General features: G+C 27.7%; 2 protein-coding genes and 1 long non-coding RNA gene across 3 annotated transcripts; 1 reads left to right on the top strand and 2 right to left on the bottom strand.

Annotated features, from left to right (window-relative positions):
• Positions 1-3535: 3535 nt before the first annotated feature.
• On the bottom strand, positions 3536-6956 carry LOC8262073 (E3 ubiquitin-protein ligase RMA1H1). The gene is made up of 2 exons (XM_002517879.4): positions 6715-6956; positions 3536-4531 (listed from the first exon to the last, which is right to left on the bottom strand). The coding sequence occupies exon 2, from the start codon at positions 4499-4501 to the stop codon at positions 3707-3709; it is 795 nt and encodes a 264-aa protein (XP_002517925.3). The 5' UTR covers positions 4502-4531; positions 6715-6956; the 3' UTR covers positions 3536-3706.
• A 6650-nt stretch (positions 6957-13606) lies between these two features.
• On the top strand, positions 13607-16981 carry LOC125370502. The gene is made up of 2 exons (XR_007216534.1): positions 13607-14336; positions 16593-16981. It is a non-coding gene; the product is annotated as an uncharacterized LOC125370502 (long non-coding RNA).
• LOC8262072 (thioredoxin) lies at positions 16157-18226 on the bottom strand. The gene is made up of 2 exons (XM_002517878.4): positions 17817-18226; positions 16157-16880 (listed from the first exon to the last, which is right to left on the bottom strand). Exons 1-2 carry the CDS (start codon positions 18037-18039, stop codon positions 16567-16569), a joined length of 537 nt encoding a protein of 178 aa, XP_002517924.2. The 5' UTR covers positions 18040-18226; the 3' UTR covers positions 16157-16566.
• Between the last annotated feature and the right edge of the window lie 334 nt (positions 18227-18560).

Here is an 18560-nt window from a genome sequence, read left to right on the forward strand (position 1 = left end):
TGATGAATATTCATCAAAATTGGTGGATTCTGTGTTGTTACTCGACAATGTAATCTGTCATAATCAATTCAATTACTTGTTTTTTTGTTTGTTTTTCTAATGTAGGACAGAGTGCAACAAACAGGCTCCTCAAATGTAAAGGACATTGACTCAGCTTAAAGGGCTTGCTGCTGCCTGCCGACCCAGTCAAAAGCTCCATTCTTTGAACCATACTATTCCGCAGGTCTGCCCATTAATTAAATTAATACTACTGTGCTATTGTAGACCCATATGAAAAGACATTGCCAAACCATGTGTGTAGTAGGTTACTTGTGATATAGAGATCTCAGTTTTTCAGATTAAATCATGTTAATATCATAAAAATCATGTACTTAGCACTGAGTAATTTATATGGTTCTATGTTCACGTGTTCAAAATCCCTACACAAATATTAAATGAAAATCTTATGATTTACATAGAAAAAAGATGCTAATGTGTCTTCGACCAGAAAATTTCCAGAATTCATATTTTCCAAACTTTGAAAAGACCAACAAATAATTATAACAATAATAAGAAAAAGTAAACAGACCAATGAATGTGAAGCACAAGGGAGAAATGATTATGGTTTTTGCTTAGAAATTCATCAATTTAGATGCATAATTAACTTGTATGATTTGTACACCAAAACCCTTTTTCTTTTCATATGAAAATTCACTATCCAAGTTTCATTTTCTTTCATAGTAATTGTCCATTCCCAAAAGGAAAATGTTGAAAATGATTCTATCTTATGCAATACAAAAACGAACCATTGCAACAAACATATTTGTAATTTAATAGCAACAGAAATGGTCTGTCAATTATCTAACTATATCTCCCCAGTGCCCTTTTGTTTTGTTCTCTCTCAAATTGGACAAACTTTAAATAAAACCAAAACAGGAAAAGAAAAAAGAAAAAAAGAAAAGCAAACATGAAGGTGTAGATGGGAAGATTACAAGAGTTAGATTAAATTTCACTTTCACTTTTGGTACAAATGTGTTCTTTTTTTGTTTTGGAATGATGGGTTTGCACTAGCATGACCAAAATTATACTTTGTGTTAACCTATTATATATTTAGGTTTGGTAAACTGTAGTTATGCATCAAACCAACCTAACCTAGTATATAATATATGTCTTGATTATATGCATGTCCTTCCTGAGACCGACCATATTAATGAATTATCCCCATATATCAATTGGCATGCATAATCCTACTTTTAACAATCCAAAACATCATACATTATAATAATAATAATAATAATAATAATAATACTTAAATAAATATGTAAACTTCATCCATGATTTTATTTTAATTCCTATTCATCTGATATGGGATGTAATATTTTTATAATATTATCTATAATAATTTAATAAATAAAAATTAGGATAGAACTATATAGAGTCGTTTAGTATTTTTCTAATATATTGGCAATTGAGTAAATGAATTCATTTTTTATATATAAATATTAATTAAAATTAAGTCCTTAAGAAAAAAAAAAAAAAAAAGGGGATGCGGAGTTGGGCTTGATGATGGGAAGAAAAGGAAGAAAGAGAATCATATCCAATATGATTAGGTGATGTCACCTCATCTTCTTGATGGGATTGGGAATTGGAAGCCAAACCATATAATGCTTATGAGCTGGCATATTAAATCCAAAGGATAAGCTTAGTTTTAACTTGTCTATATTTTCAACCATTCTTTTACTACTTTTTATGAGCATTCCAATAAATATAGAATTAGGGATTTAAAAGCAATATGAATGTGCAGATAATCATCTTATCAATACTTTTTTTTCAGAGAACAAAAAAACTCGTATGAATTCACAATGGTGTAGGTTAAATGTATTGTCAGACAAAGAATATTATAGATTTAAAATTAATTAGAGATGAGAAAGGTAATTAGAACTACTAGTCGTTTATTTGTGCATTGTACGACTATTATTATTATTTTAATTATAAAATTAATTTATAATATTATTAAAAAAATGACAAACTAATTGTTTTAAATATTTTTAATTTTTTCTAAAATTTAAAAATCTTATTAATGCAATATATAAAATTACTTCTAAAGATATTTATTAATGATCTTAGTATTATATAACTTAATACTCTAATTGATATTACTTTTTTTATAATTAAATATTTATTAAATAATTTAAAAATTAAGTTATTATTAAATATAATCTAGCTACAAAATTAATTAATTAATATAATACTAAAATATATTTAATATGGTATTTTTTAGAATAGAATTAGTATTATTATCTGATTAGAAAATTACTTATTAATTAATATAATATTAAAAATATAATTAATATGTTATTTTTTAATATTAGAATCGGTGTTTTAATTAGAATATAACTTATTAATTAATAAATTAATAGAAAAGTATAAAATTATATATAAATTTAAATTTTATGTTTTAAAAATAATACATATATCAAAATAAAAATTTTAAATATAAAAATTAAATGTAAGTGTCAAAAAAATTAATATATATATATATAGATTTCCAAAGGTGGCCGTGACCTCCTCCGCTGGCCTCTTCTCCATTACTCTTAGATGGAGTAGCCAAAAACGGTAGACCTCTATACAACCCACCCAAAATTTCATATGTTCTTTTTTGGAATGTTCTCCGCCACGCTGGCCACCACAGACACAGCCATGGAAGGAGGCCCCTCCATCACTATCCATCACCTCATCAAGATTTTGGTTTTTCTGTTTTCTTTAATTTTTCTCCATCTACTCTACTCTACTCTAATAATACATTGTCTTTATTATAAAGACAATGACAATGATGACAATTCGTTCTTTAATGTTGACAATTAATTAGGCTAGTCTCTGAGATAATTAATTATTTCACAACTTTTTTTAACTTCACTGATAAATTTTAAAAGTTACCGATGGATGGACGAGTTTTAAATTAGTCAGTAAATACTATATAAAATAAATTACCATCTGAATGCTGAAGACCATTGTTAGATTTGAGTATGGTTTAGAAAATCAAATGCCTTTTGATGGAGAGAAAGAGAGAGAGAGACAGAATTGCCACTCCTTGAATTGAACCACTTTAAGAGTTTTCCCATTCAGAAGCCCTACTGCCATAACTTGACAAAACTAATCCATATCAAGCTGAATGGGTTTGGTTAATCAACCAACACAGACGTGACCACCACTACCAATTAACTCCTGGACAGTGACTAGTCGTTTAAGTACCACCATTGAAGGTGTGTGAGCATTTACTCTTTATCCTACATTATAATATAACGCCAAAGGCTATCAATTTACATACATGTTGCTGTTTCTAGAGGTAACCTGGATATATTTTTTATCAGGATAATATGCAAAGGTTGATACCAAGGGGTCCATTTTCATTGTTACCACTATACCCCTTTCTTGAAGAAAGGCATAAAGTGCACAAAAGAACGCACGAACCAACTACTATAGATTAGTTGGTCACCTATGTTTCCTTAGTCAGAGAAGGGGTCAGGGGATCAAGTCCAACTCTTAAACAATATCATAAAAACGAAAGAGAAGATTCAATTCAATCATTAAGCTCAGAACAAAAGACTCTGTAATTACATATACTGGCAGCACAGGATATGTAATAGCTAAAACATCTAATATATCCGGCCGATTTCGTATCTGTATATCTTGTACTTGTGAATTTTTGTAGGTGTATATCTTAAGTTTAAAATGAAAGAAAACACAAAAACACACAGCAAAAGAGGAAAAAGCAGATTCTGCTGAGGGACCTGTCAGCCTGCATAACATGCCTTCTCAATCTAGGGCTAGTGCTTCCTGCAAGATTATATGAATTTGGGTAATTATAAATATTTGTTATCGAGTTACCAAAGACCCTTGCATAAATCATTTCTCCAAACATTCCGATCACTGGGTCGAACATGTTTCCTGCTGTAACACGCGGGTTAAGCATTGGCGAACCGGAGTAACTCCCTGGCTGAGAATAATATAATTGAGATTGATGAGGATAATTACGATTATAAATTTCTTGCGTTTGGTGGGGACTGCTTGTGAAAGGTGATCTTGGTGAGTCAAATCCACAGGCAAGACCACGAGGTCTTCTTGGAATAATTATACCCAGATTGGGGGCCTTGCTTTTAGAAGGTTTTGTGGTTTGACCTCGTCCAAAGAGTGGAACTAAGGTTCCCTCGGAAACTTCAGCTTTGCATACAGGACATTGCTGGTGTAGCTGCAGATCCTCGTTTTCGGTAGAAATACTTTGGAAATGAAGCCATTTGTATATGCAAGGCCAGCAGTAAAGGTGACCACAAAGTGTAACCACCGGGTCTTGCACAGGATCCAGGCATATATTGCAATCAAATCCACTAGATGGACTCTCATCAGAATCTATGACAGAGTTGGAGATAGATTTCCAGTTCTCTAACGGAGATGTGTTTTCTCTGCTATAGTTACTTTCAGACAGACCTTCTTCTACATACTGATCTACAGCCGTTGCATCCATTTTACAAGGGCTTACCTTCACTGACTAGATCTGCAAATGCCAAAGCATAAAGGTTAGACACAATTGTATGTACAAAATGGTTGGAACTATATCAACTACCAGGTTCAACATTAATTTTATGCAAACTCGAAGATCATTTGCCATTCAGCCAAAATTTGAAACTGAACCCAAAGCTGGCTAATGTTAGAAACTACTTGCTGTTAGAAAAGAGCTAAAGGTAAACAAACATGGCTCATCAGACACCCTTAGGCAAGTTGGTAATATTAAATTATTCCTTGGGTCCCCACTATTATATCTTGGAACAAATAAAAATGACATATGTATTGTGGAAAGTTTCATGGAAGCATCACTACCATTAGATAATATAAAACTGTTCCTTCTAGAGAGTTTCAAAGATACCACGCCTTGCAAGCAGAATTATCTTATAAAAATATTAGAAATCTTTTAACATCTTTTGATGTCAGTCTTGCAAAAACTTCAGCACGGATAAATCAGAGCTTGATATTATATGAAACTGCAAAGATTAAATACAATTCACAAGAGTTGACTAACCAATTGACCCACTTCAACGTTTGCATTTCCTTCTTATTTTACAGATCTTACAAAGAGTTACAACAACCTACCTACTTGTGATGCTTACCATTTATTTCCCCTTCTCTATTAGTGGAAAACACTGTATACTTTGGTTGGTGAGTATTAGGCCATCATAAAATCATCTAACCAAACTTTACAAAAGCAACAACCACGAATTTACATGATATGTTATCTATCCATCTACCTTCCTATTTCAACCTATAATAGTGGGGGTACGTCGCCTTAATATTTAATTCATCTTGCCAGTAAATATATCAAACTGGTGACAAAAAATTAACCTTTAAAATTGAAAGGGAAAGCCACTCTTTCTTCTAGAAAATCAGCCACATCAATTTGAATGATCATGAAGAGCCTATGTGTGAATGGTTTGAATTCTCTAATCATTGTCAGTTGTTATACTCCCCAAAAAATTTAATCTAGAAGACCCCCTTAAAATGGAAGCTCCCAACCTAAGAATGAGCCTGTATAATGACTCGAGTTGAAAAAATTTGCCATCACCCTCAACTTTCACCAGGAGATCATTAACCACAACCAGGTGAAAACATTAGATTTCATAATCCTCAAATCTGTATGTATCCATCAAATTACTTGTAATGAAACTGCAACTTAACTAAGAATGAATCTAAAATGACACGTCTACACTAAATTGGAAAATAACTAGCAGAATTATATTGACCAATAATTAGAAAATAAAAAATGAAAAACAGTATCTCCAAGCATGTTGTCCATTAGGGACAAAGGACTCGATCAAGAACAACCATAAATCAATCAGAAAGAGACAAGAAAACAGCTGGACATAGTTCTAAACGGCAAAACAAATTCTCATGCAAGCTTCTGTAAGAATGATGATCACGTCACTCTTCTGCACAAAAGCCAAAACTTGCTTAGGTTTTTCAGCTTACAGAAACGTCTTGTAATCACCGAGTGATAAGAGAAGTAACAAAAAAATAAGCTAAAAAAAGAAAATAGAAGCAGCAGAACAAAAAAGAAGCCTACACTATCTCAGGGATATATATATATATATATATATATATATATATATATATTGCTAGCCAAAGTAAAAGTCATCACATGGAAACTGAAAGCCATGAAACATCAATTTTCGAAATGGAAAAGATAATGATGATTTAATACTTCCAACGCCCCACAACGACCAAAAAATAAGAAAAATGAATAAAGGGTTCTTGAGTTTCTTCAAGCTTCATCATTTGATTCCTATACAAAGAATTTAAACTATTAATGTACGGATAACTATGAACCAAGGAATCAGTTCTTTACTTTCTTTTTCTTTTTTCCTTTATAGCAGAAGCTGCTCTTTGACAACAAAACAAATACATAACAGGCATAACTATAAAGTTCACCGAATTAAATTAATATGCTTCCATAACAGAAAACAAAAAACAAGAAACAGCTCGTATATGGTAACCATGGCATCACATCATCTCCACATTCAAAAAGCATATATTCCCAAGAGCCCAAGTTCAATAAACACTTTCAGAAATATCAAGAACTCGCTTTCCAGCAATACTGTCTAATTCTAAGACCAAGAATTAAAACGCAAGATCTTAACTTGTCTTATCTAATGCTTTGGTTTCATATAAAGGGTATAAAGAACATACCGAGAACAGAGAAAACGGTGAGATGGGCTGTCGCAAATTGGCTTAAAGAAACAGTCCTTTTGTTAACCGGGAGCTCTTTTCTTGGAGAACCAGAGTTTCTTGAACTAAAACAGAACCAGAATATACGATACAAATAATAATAAAAGAAAAAAATCCAAACAGAATAGAGAGAGACAGAGAGTAAAAGATAATGGCAGAGAGAAAAACAGAGGAGAAATTTGATAAGAGGGATGAGAAAAGAAAGGCAGAGAAAGCAGAAATATATATAGAGACAAAAGTATGAGAATACAAATAATTTCTTTTTTTTTATAAAGGATAAACATTGCTCTTCTTCTACGCTTCTCTCTCTCTCTGTCTCTCTATCTTAAACTGACGTGGCATCCTTTCTGTGCGGGTTGCTCGCCGGTGACGGAGCTTCTCTCTTGCTAATTTAATATAAACTTTTCTATTAATTAAATTTTTAACCTTTTTCTATTTAAATATTAATTTACATGATAAGTGATTTTTATAATTAATAATTCACAAATAAGAAGTCTATTGAATTTTCTTTGACTACAAGATCCAAATTCATACTAATTTATTAGAATATTTATGGGAAAATTTTCTAGTTGAATCCTTAAAAGATCTAGAATACTTAGCATTAGATAATTTATTTTTATCTTTATTATATTTAATAATACACGTAAGTTAATTTTATATATATATATTAATTAGAATTATAAAATTAATAAAATTTTACTTGTTATATAATAATTAAAATTATAAAATTTATTTATAAATTTAGAATGTGTATACTAAATTCTATGGAATAAAATTTATTAGGATTAGTTATAACTAGATTGAATTTTAATAAAATATATAGAATATAAAATTATTTCATATAAATTTATAGAAATTATATAATTTTATTTTTTATATTTTCATTAAATAAATATTAAAATTAAATATAGTATTAGAATTATCACCGGAAAAATAAGAGTTTGGTTTCGTATAACATTCAAGAAATTCCAATTCTTCTCACCACTTGTTCTTTTTCTAATTTGTTTAACTTCATTTCTAATAAAAACAAAAATTAAAAGATAGAAAACAGAAAAAGGAAAACGTGTCCCTTTCACCCCATTACTCCCTTGATTGCTATTTTTTTATTACAAGATTAAATAATTATTAATGACCTACTTTTTATAAAATATAATTTAAAATTATAAATAAAAATAACATTTCTTTTCTTGAAAGAACATAATACTTCAGAAGAGCAGTTTTAAATGGGTTTTCACTTTTTAAACATTTAATTTATTTTACATAAATATTATGATGAAGAAGGTGACAACGTGCCAATCTAAATGAAGGGCCACTTTATTTAAAATATGATAAAAAGAGATTTTTACAAAATCAATACTTTCAGCCTTTTGATTGCCATGTGATTTTGATGTCATTAATTAAATATCTATAGTCTGCCTTGCATAATTAAGAAGGTATCAATTAATGAATAAATGAAATGAAAGCTATAACTTGGAACCCACATTATTTAACCACTCTTTCAAAGTTGTTAAGTCATTAATATTTTCATTACTTATCTACCTGCATGCTCTTATTATAAGTTAAAACAAATAAATATAAATAAAATAAGATTTTTTATGTTTTAAATTATTTACCATTTTTTGAAAAATAATAAAATTAGATATATTTCTTAGTAGATTTTTTATATATTAAAATTTTCTATTAATACAATAAATATTAAGAGTTAAATTTAAAAATATTTATCAATTATTTTATGTAAGATTAATATTAAATTACAATTAATATTTTATTTTTCTTAAGATTAGAATTCATTATATAATCAAAGTTACCTTAGTACCAACTTTTCTTTTTTTAATTTAGATTCAGATATTTTTAGCCAAAAATTTTAATGCGTCTAATTTATTTTATTAATATATAATATACTAATTTTACTGATATATCTGATCATTTAGAAATTTTAATAGTAATTGTAAGATGTTAAAGTATTAAAAATTATTATTTTTTTCTAAAATATAGCAAACAATCTTAAAATATAAGAAATAAGTTGAAAAGTTAATAAAATAATATATTTTATAATTATTAAAATATCTCTTTTAATTTTCTTTGTATTTTTTATAAACGAAATGAATGTTTTGAGGAATTTCAACTAAATACAGAATAAAAGTTTGAGTTGAAAAAATAATTTAATTAAAGCAGTGACATCTTTGAGGACTAATCAAAAACTAAATTGTGTAAAATTGAAGTATTGTGTTACGGGACATATGAGATTTCCCACTTACAAAAGGATAAGTTCTATCTAATAATACACTGACATCTCACGTACATATTAAGACGATAAGTTTTAATAATATACTTACATATCATTCATAAACAACCCTTATCCGTTAAAGAATATGTTCAATATTCGTCTCTTTTACAATGTTCTCTTACATCTACCACTCAGGAGCAGTATGTGCCAAATGTTTATAGATTAAGAAAAATTTAAGCACAAAGAATCAATCAAAGAAAAATCAAAAGCTAACCCATTTATAACATCAGATTTGTTTTGAACTGACTTTGAATTTTCAGCTTCTTATTATTCAAACATTTTCATAGCAGTAGAATTTTGAATCCCTGCAAAGACGGCCCAAGAAATTACTATTTCTCAAGAGATTTCCATCTTTCATAATTAACCCATTTTATAATTAGAGGAAATGGTAAAAAAAAAAAACTAATTTCCCTGGAACCATTATTTTGAAAAAAAAAAAAAAAAAACTCATTTCCTGTAATAGGTTATATGCCATACCGACCCAAACATCATCCCATAAGAAGCCAAAATAATTGTAAGCAACAAAATAAAAAGCTATAAAGTAGTAACAGACAAACCTAAATTTAGCATGGAAAACGCCAATGATGAACACATAATATTAAATGAGCCAATCCATATTATTTGAACTTGTTTAACATGAACTTCATATCATCTGATCCGATTAGAAGAAATTTGTGAATTCTAATTACTAGTACGTAATTTACTATAATTATCTATTCACTTTAATTATAGAAATATTTTTTATTTTTTATTTTTTTAATATACATATACCTAGAATTAATTTAGTGTGTACTTTTACGTATGGCAAAACACTCATTTAAGAGTTCTAACGCATTTGCATATTATATTTAAGGTTCGAACTGGAAAATTTCGTTAAACTATAAGAGATTTTTACCATCTCATTTATACATTAAATAATGAAACTCTTATTTTGAGTCAAATTCTCACTTTCTCATAAAATGTAATAAACTAAAAAGGAATCATCATTTAATTTCAATTTAAACTCGCCTAATTTTTATTATCAAGATTGTTAATTCTCTCATTGTCACATGAAGTTACGAAGAAGGGCATATTGAGTATAAACATAATTAATAAACTTTATGTCAATGGTATTAAAATTGTCTCCATAACCATAAAATAAGAGCATCATTGAAATTATTTTAATTTATATATTTTAAATGAAATGAAAATTAATTTAAATTTTGTATAATTAAATTTATATTAATTATAACTAAACTAAATTCTAACAAAATACATAAAAATTTTAAATAAATTCTACATTATTAAGTTAATATATTTTATAACATAAAACTATCTTTTTCAACTTTATCATTTCGATTTTACTTTCTCTTTTATATTTTTCATATATTATTTTATAAATTTCACCTAAATATAACAATAATTGATTTTAAAAACCTGAATTTGCCACATAACCTTAGATAATAATATACCCTATTAATCGAACACAGTAAAAAATATAAAATTAAATTGTCAACTTGTTTAAGAAGTTTCTGACTGACTAACTCGACACTAATTCATGTTCAAAGTTTCTAATACATGTGTTACATAAGGACACCAAATTTCTTTCTTTAATATAGACACACAAAATATAATATATATATATATATATATATATATATATATATATATATATATTCATGATTATCGCCGACAAATTTGTACACACCATATTTACTACAAATAATAAAGGTTTAGATATATGCATAACTTTTTAGTTATTATAAACTATAAAATAAAATAGAGAAAGAGTTAATTTATTCACATTATAAAATGATAAACTGTCTTTAACATTATAACTTTATTGCATGTAATTTTTGATAGACTTGAAAAAGATTTTCTTGTGGTTATTCAATATAAGTTGCTTTCTTTCCATGATTTTGCTACATCAAATGATTGGCAGAAGCTCATGTGTTTGGAATGAAAGAAAATAAAAGAACAAAATCTTTTTTTCCCTTTTCCCATTTGTGATATATTTTAAGTAACAGAAGCAAAATCGTTAAGAGGGTTGGCTTCTCTAAACACCAAAAAGAAAGTCTCCCCTTTTGCCTGAAACCCTTCTCCTCAGTCTGAGTTAGAATCTTTGCTCTGTGATAATAATTCTCTCCATGTTCAATGATAATTGCATTTATTATCCAAAAAAATATAAGCAAATTGATCTATGGACTTTAGACTTTTTAATTAATAAAGATCAAGTTGGTGTTTGCCGCTACTATCTTGGATTAAAATCTTTTTTAAAAAAAATGGATAGCAAGAAGCTGGTCCGTACTGCTATGACTGTTCAGTGTATTGAATCAGTGGAGAGGGATAGGGAAGTTGACTCTTAATTGTTAAGAGATTTGAAGTGCCAAAGGTAATAAATGTGATAATACATGCATACAAGTTTCCCCATCTAATGATATCAGACTGATCTTTGCTAATACTTTAATTGTTGACTTCTTTTTATATATATATATATAAAATGGTAAATTATTGGGTATGTACTTAAGGATATAAGGTAAGTGCTTAAATAAAAAAATCTTACATTAGTTGAGAATAATTTTTGGGTGGCATAGATGATTAGCAGCCTTGATGACTTTGCTTATTCATTTAATAATGTTTATACTTTACATTTATATTGATTATTCAAAGCTTAAAATTGAATTGATTTTTATTATTTTTTGTGTGTCATATTGATAATGGATTTTGGGTTTAGTAATAGGAAGGCTTGCCTTGTAATCTTGACAAAGCAATAGAATAGAATATTAACTCATTAATCAAATACTTAACCCTTAATCTGTTTTCATCAATTAAAAAGAATTTCATTGATTCTAGAGAAAGTATTTTCGCCGTATTATGTTACAATGATGTCTAATTTACTGTATTAGATTCTTTTCTTTTTAAACTCACTATTAATGATCCCTCCATAAGAATAGAACTATCAAAATTCCATTTTTTTGGGGGGAGTTTATGTGAGGATAGAAGATAAAATGTCAAATTATGCAATGATATCCTTCTAGAAGACAGAGTTATGTATGTCAACTAGAGGGTGCTGAGCACTGAGAACCTCTTCAAGAACTTTGCTGCTTTGAGGTTGAAATTCTAGAAAAAAAAAAAAAAACTATTTATAATTTATTATATTATTATATAATTTGGAATTTAATCACCAATCATTAACACTTTTGATCAATGGTGGAGGAATATGGGTGTCCATATCTCATTAGACAACAAATCCAAGTGTTTGACCCCAAAAAGTCTTAAAAGGGTTCTTCTTGAGAATGGTTTATATGGTGATTATTATATGAAAAGCCACAAAAAAGAGTACACTTTTGTTTTTCTTTTTTTCTACTCCTAAATAATATAAAAAAGAGTAGATTTGATGTTCATTATATTGTATATCTATCAAATTACTGATTTTAATGGCTTCAGCTACTCATTTAATTGAAGTAATTAAATCCAATAATGTGTATGTGCATAATATCCATGCTAGAGATTAATCATATTTTATATCTAAAATGTGCCACCATAACTTTGTACAATTTATTTAGAAAATTATTAATATTTAAAATGGAGATTGTAGATTGTAGATAGCAATTATCGGTAATAGATCTCAATTTGGTTATTATTATTCAATTACATTTAAAAATTAAAAATCAAATAAATCTAGTTTTTGTTCAGTTTTTATTTTATAAAATACAGAATTTAATATTTTAAATATTATATTTTATGTCATTTCATTGATTTATAATAAAATAAATTAATTTAAGGAAACTGTTAAGCGTATGAAATTTTTTATTTAAGATCAGAAATACATAATAATATTTTGTTTATACAATAATAAAAGTCATAGTGCTCAGCAACCCTATAGTTGACAATAAATAAAAAATAAATAAATTTATTAACCTCTATGATATGATATCATTATTCCACTAATAGATAATTACATTATCTAATTTGAAGAAGAATCTTTTTTCTTTTTTCTTTTTTCTTTTTGTTTTTTTACATTATCTTCACATCATAACATGAACATTAATTAAGTAAGTTTATTGATACTAATTATGGTTATGGATGTTGCTTTAGAGCAAATTAGGCCATATTAATTGCTTTTGAATCTTATCTTCATGACACTAATTTTGCACTTAACTTAAAATCGTAGCAAGCAAAGATTTGACTTATGTGGTTTCCTTTATGCACGTAAACATAATCCTAATAATTAAGCATTACATAAATTTATTTAAGTATTTTCTAATGATCAGCCTTGCCTTTAAAAATGATGGACAGGACTTTGTATTATTAATAGAATATGTACATAAGATTCTTTAATTCATTAATATACATTTATTTTAAAATAACAGAAAAAATAAGGGAATATGGACTTTATATACCCTATTCAATTAACTTTGGAATATTATAAAATGGGTTACATGATAAGGGCAGTTCTATTTTTTTTTTATTTTTATCATATCCTTTTTCCACACAAAATTCATTGAATTTGTAAATAGAATCATCTAATCTTGTTGTTTCTATTATTAGAAATATAAATGTGAATGCATGTATGGATTACAAGAAGTTCTTAATTGAACTCAGTTTTAATATAGGATTATGAACTTTTCATTATAATTAGCTACATAATATATTTTTATAATGCATTATTTTTTATTTATATTAGTATTAATTAAAAACTGATGAATATAAAAGTAGCACATTTAAAATATGCATAATTATAGTTTCGTAAATATATAACCAATATAATTTATTTGAGAGTTTTTGTAGATTATGAATAAAAAAATCTAAAAAATACATAATTATATAATAATTAAGCACATTTATGTCATTCTCTATAATAACGGAAATTGAAAATGACAAATAAATATCCAAGTGGTAACCCACTTGGCACGGAGGAACAAATTTGGTATGCAAACTGCGTACACGTATCAAATGTCATCAATCTGACAAAATTATTCGTTTCATTAGAAACACTCATCAACCAAACTTACCCTAATAATGAGAAGTAAATAAAAAAAAATAAAAAAACCTTAAATTTAAGAATTCTAATTAATATATATTTACTATTTAAGTCAGGCTTCACTTTCTCAGCCATTTCCTTTATCTTATTGAAACATTTCTTTCCAAAAAAAAAAAGAAAAAGTAAAAAAGCGAAATTCCTAAATAATATGGAGGATCTTGGCCGGCCGCCTGTAGTAGCAACTCCATGACCGCAGCCGTCCTCTTTTCTCCAACTTGCACCGCCACCGCCGTCGTATCCTCCACCAACCACAGATTATAAATTATTTTGCAGGTATCAACTAGCAAGTCATTTTTTATATCTTACATAAATGAAAAAACTTTGGCGTACATATAAAATGCATATGATAAACTAAAATTGAATAATTTATTCACATTTAAATTGTTATCTAATTTATAGTGTAGTAGTTAAATTCGAATTTAGTTTTTCTACTTATTGAAAGAGTTGAATCTCTCTTTATATTCTTTTTTTTTTTTTTTTTGAGAGTCTAAATTATTTAATTTCCATTTGCTTTCTAATATAATTGGGTTAGGTTTACTTGTAAAATTAGAATCTCATCATAAATTCCATCCTATTAATTAGACAAACAACAATAACAATAAATAACAGACATTAATTAAGTGTGAAGAATATAATTTAATTATCTTTTAAATTCGTGTTTATTGGATTTTATCATATTTTGATTACATTTTTTTTGTAAGGTTTTACTTTACTATATTTTTTACGAAGAGAAAATTTTTTAATGAGATAATTTTATGGTAAAAATTTATATTCATTCATCTTTATTATGAAATCTTTTCTTTTTTTTTAAAAAAAAAAGAAAAATAATTTAATATAGATAGACAAAAATATGTCAGCAATCTCTTTCACTAGGAGATAGATATCATTTTCCTCTGCAATATCTAATTTTCATTCAATATTTTGTCCTTCTTTGTAGCCTTCTTCCTCAATTTCTGTCATAAATGTATGTACTATCCACCAATGTAACTTCAGAAATTTTTCCATTGACAAATGGCATGATCTGAAAACTGCACATAAAATTATCTTTTTTTTTTTTTTAAATTATAATGTAAGAGAGCTAAAATAAGTACGAAAAATCTGTTCATAACCCTTTGTTTGGGAAAAGGAGAAAACACCCGAAGGAGAAAAAAAATGGTAATAGAAAAGTATTTATTACCTGAAAAATAAAGAGAAAATAAGAAAAGGAGAAATTAATTGAGCTCACCAATTTCAATCACTCCAATTATAATAATTTATTAGTTCCAAATAATAACTATTCTATTAATTTATAATAAAATTTACTAGTTTTTTCGTACTTTTTGAGAATTATTATTATATCTATAAATCAATTTACTTTTTATTTTATATTCATAAATAGAATAATCTAAAATATAATAAATGTAACCCATGATTATTTTATTAGTAAATAAGAAGAATTAACAGATTTCAGCAGACAAAATGGTTAAATAAAAAAAAAAGTAACTCCAAAAGACAAAAAAGAAAAAAGAAGAAGAAAATATTTTCGTCATTCATCTTCAATACACATATTTATTGCAATAATTCAAATATCAAAATAATATTAGAATAATGTTACTATATTTAAATATAATTTTTTTAATGTATAATAAATTTTAACCATTATGAGAGAATCACTTCTCTGTAAACCACATTTTTGGTATAAATTTCTTGTGCTTTTATTAGTTTGTCAGAATGTACAAAAACTAGACATTAAATTTCCCCCCAGTATTATTTTTACAATTAATTTGTGTACATTAACTTCTGTAAAAATATTATCTATGAAATTTAAAAGCAAAAACATAACAGTTATAAACTATGAGTGATTATCATTTCTTTCAATTGTGTGTAAGCCTAATTGCTCTTTTTTTTTTTTTTCTAAAAAGAAATAGTTTACTAATAATTTTAGTTATATTAAAGAATACAAATATAGATAATTAAATATATTAGATTTTAAATTAAAGTATTGTTGAATAAATACAAAATTTAACCCTCATAATTGTTCTGAATTGTTGAAGACAAAGTGAAGCTAAACAAATAATAGAAAAGGAAAAGGATTGAGCACAAGTAGTCATGGCTTCCAGAAAAAAGAGCATTAATTCCATAGATTTATAAGGTCCAAAACCATCAAAATCAGTAAGAAAGAAAATCTTCACCTGCAGTGCCGGCACTTGACAGCAATAAAAAGTAGAGTCTACAATCAACATCCTTGAATCATTATGATCAACAGCTCATAAATTTACATAGTTCAGCATCAAGAAAAACAAGCTCCGAGTTTCAACACATTGACAAAGTTGGTAGAAATGTTCATTTCCAATCTTTAGAATTCTTCTTGTGGGAAGCAAATCTTCCAGCAAGATAATATTTATTATGACACAAATGAAGAACAAAAAAAAAAAAAAAAAAAAGAATTGTCACAAAAGAGAAAAAGAAGGCTCAAGGAATTATAGTAAACGTGAAGATTTAATTTGATGACCTGCCTATATTACTACAAGAATTTCTCAATGGCAGCAGTTAGTGTTGTTTTGGGCACAGCACCAAGAACTGCATCTTTCTTCTCACCATTGACAAAGATCATGACTGTTGGAACGCTTCGGATGCCATATTTGGTTGCAGTAGAAGGACTTTCATCGGTACTCAATTTGTAGAAGTTTAGTTTTCCAGCATACTGCTCTGATAGTTCAGCTACTACGGGATGGATGATTCGGCAGGGTCCGCACCAGGGGGCCCAGAACTCGACCAGCACTGGCCTGTCGGCCTTGAGGACGAGAGACTGCCATGTCGCATCAGTCACAGTTGGAACTGGAATTGAAGTCCACCAAATAATTCAACTCAAATTGTTGTGTAGGAAAATATGATTGTAATACTGGAAATAAAACAATCAATTTCCCTTTTCTTTTTTAGTCAAATGCTCAACTCATTTCGATTTCGATTTCGATGCATAGGATTAAGGAAGAGCAATAAACTTTTCAGAGAAAAAAAAAAAAGGAAGAACAAAATAAACATAAAAAATAAACTCAGGCAATATTAATATATGTGAAAAAAATAAATTAAAATCAAGATATTTTAATTCTCATAAATAAAAATAGTTTTTTAAAAAGCTAGATCCACTGACGGATTCAATTGATTCAATCAGAAACTAGTCAGTCCAATTTAATTTAATATTCAAAACTGGTTATATTTGACCAATTGCTGCTGGTGGTTAAACTAATATTTGGAAATATATTTATTTATAATCATAAAATCTTAAAAAAATTTATTAATTAATATTTTTTAAGAAATTATCAGATTGATCAAATTGATGGTCCCTAGTCCAACGATTAAACTGATGATCAAACTCTTATTAAATTCTATCAACCATTCAAAGTTTAAAACAATATATAATAATATGAATGAAGCCATTCATTAAAATATATATATATTTATTACTTCAGATATTTTACACCAAGAATTAGATAAATAATAAATAATAAATATAAAATGTTATAACTAATATTTGATATAAAATAATTAAAATATATTTCATTCATTGGATTCATTCACCAAATCATTTGAAAAAGGAACTTAGCACAACTTTTGAATATAACGGACCAGATAGAGCTATAATTTTGAAGCCGAAAGCCCAGCTCAAACATGATCTAATTATAGAGAAACTATCTTTGGCAGCTAATCAAAATCTTATTCGATTCGACCTAACTAAAACATCGAACCTAAATAAACTCGAAACAAATAACTTACGATCCAATACAGTCTGGTGAGCTTCGCAGACAACGCGCGATCCACACCTACGAGAAATCCTATCCGACCTCGCAGTTGTCGACACCATAGACAGCTTCAAGGACGGCATTTGCATCCTTAAGCCATTGAATTTGAATTCAGAGAGAGGAAGAGAAGGCGTCTGGTGGCGGGAAGAGGAAGAAGAGAAAGTGATACAGGTGTGGGAAGGTATGGCGGAAGCCATTTTGATCAGAATGTGCAGAGTGAAAGTAACATTTGGTTTGGTTTATTTATCGGAGCGAAGTGAGAGAAAGTATAGAAACTTAGAGAGTGAAAGTTAGAGAGGAAATACAATTGAAGATACAAAGAAGGAAGGACGGGTTGGAAGATTAGATAAAGAAAGAAGCTCTCTTTTTTTGCATATCAATGGAAGTGCATGTAGGCAACTAACTTTTTATGTATACATATATAGTTGTTTTAACAACAGCTCCTCCATATTATATCACAATAAATACACGTATTATCACTTAATATACGTCATTTATTTCTTAATTAAGTATTATATATGAATACAAGTGTTTTCTTTTCAAGACTTGTCTACTTTTTATATATATACATTCTAAGGAATGGGTCAGCCATAAATTGAGAAAATTAAGAAAAGGATTGGAATAAGTAAAATTATAATCACTAAATCTTACACTTAATTTTATTTTACTTTAACTATTCAAATTTGATTGTGTTTTAATTTAATCATTTTATAAATAA

The sequence above is a fragment of the Ricinus communis genome, chromosome 7, assembly GCF_019578655.1.
Source record: "Ricinus communis isolate WT05 ecotype wild-type chromosome 7, ASM1957865v1, whole genome shotgun sequence".
Classification (NCBI taxonomy): domain Eukaryota; kingdom Viridiplantae; phylum Streptophyta; class Magnoliopsida; order Malpighiales; family Euphorbiaceae; genus Ricinus; species Ricinus communis.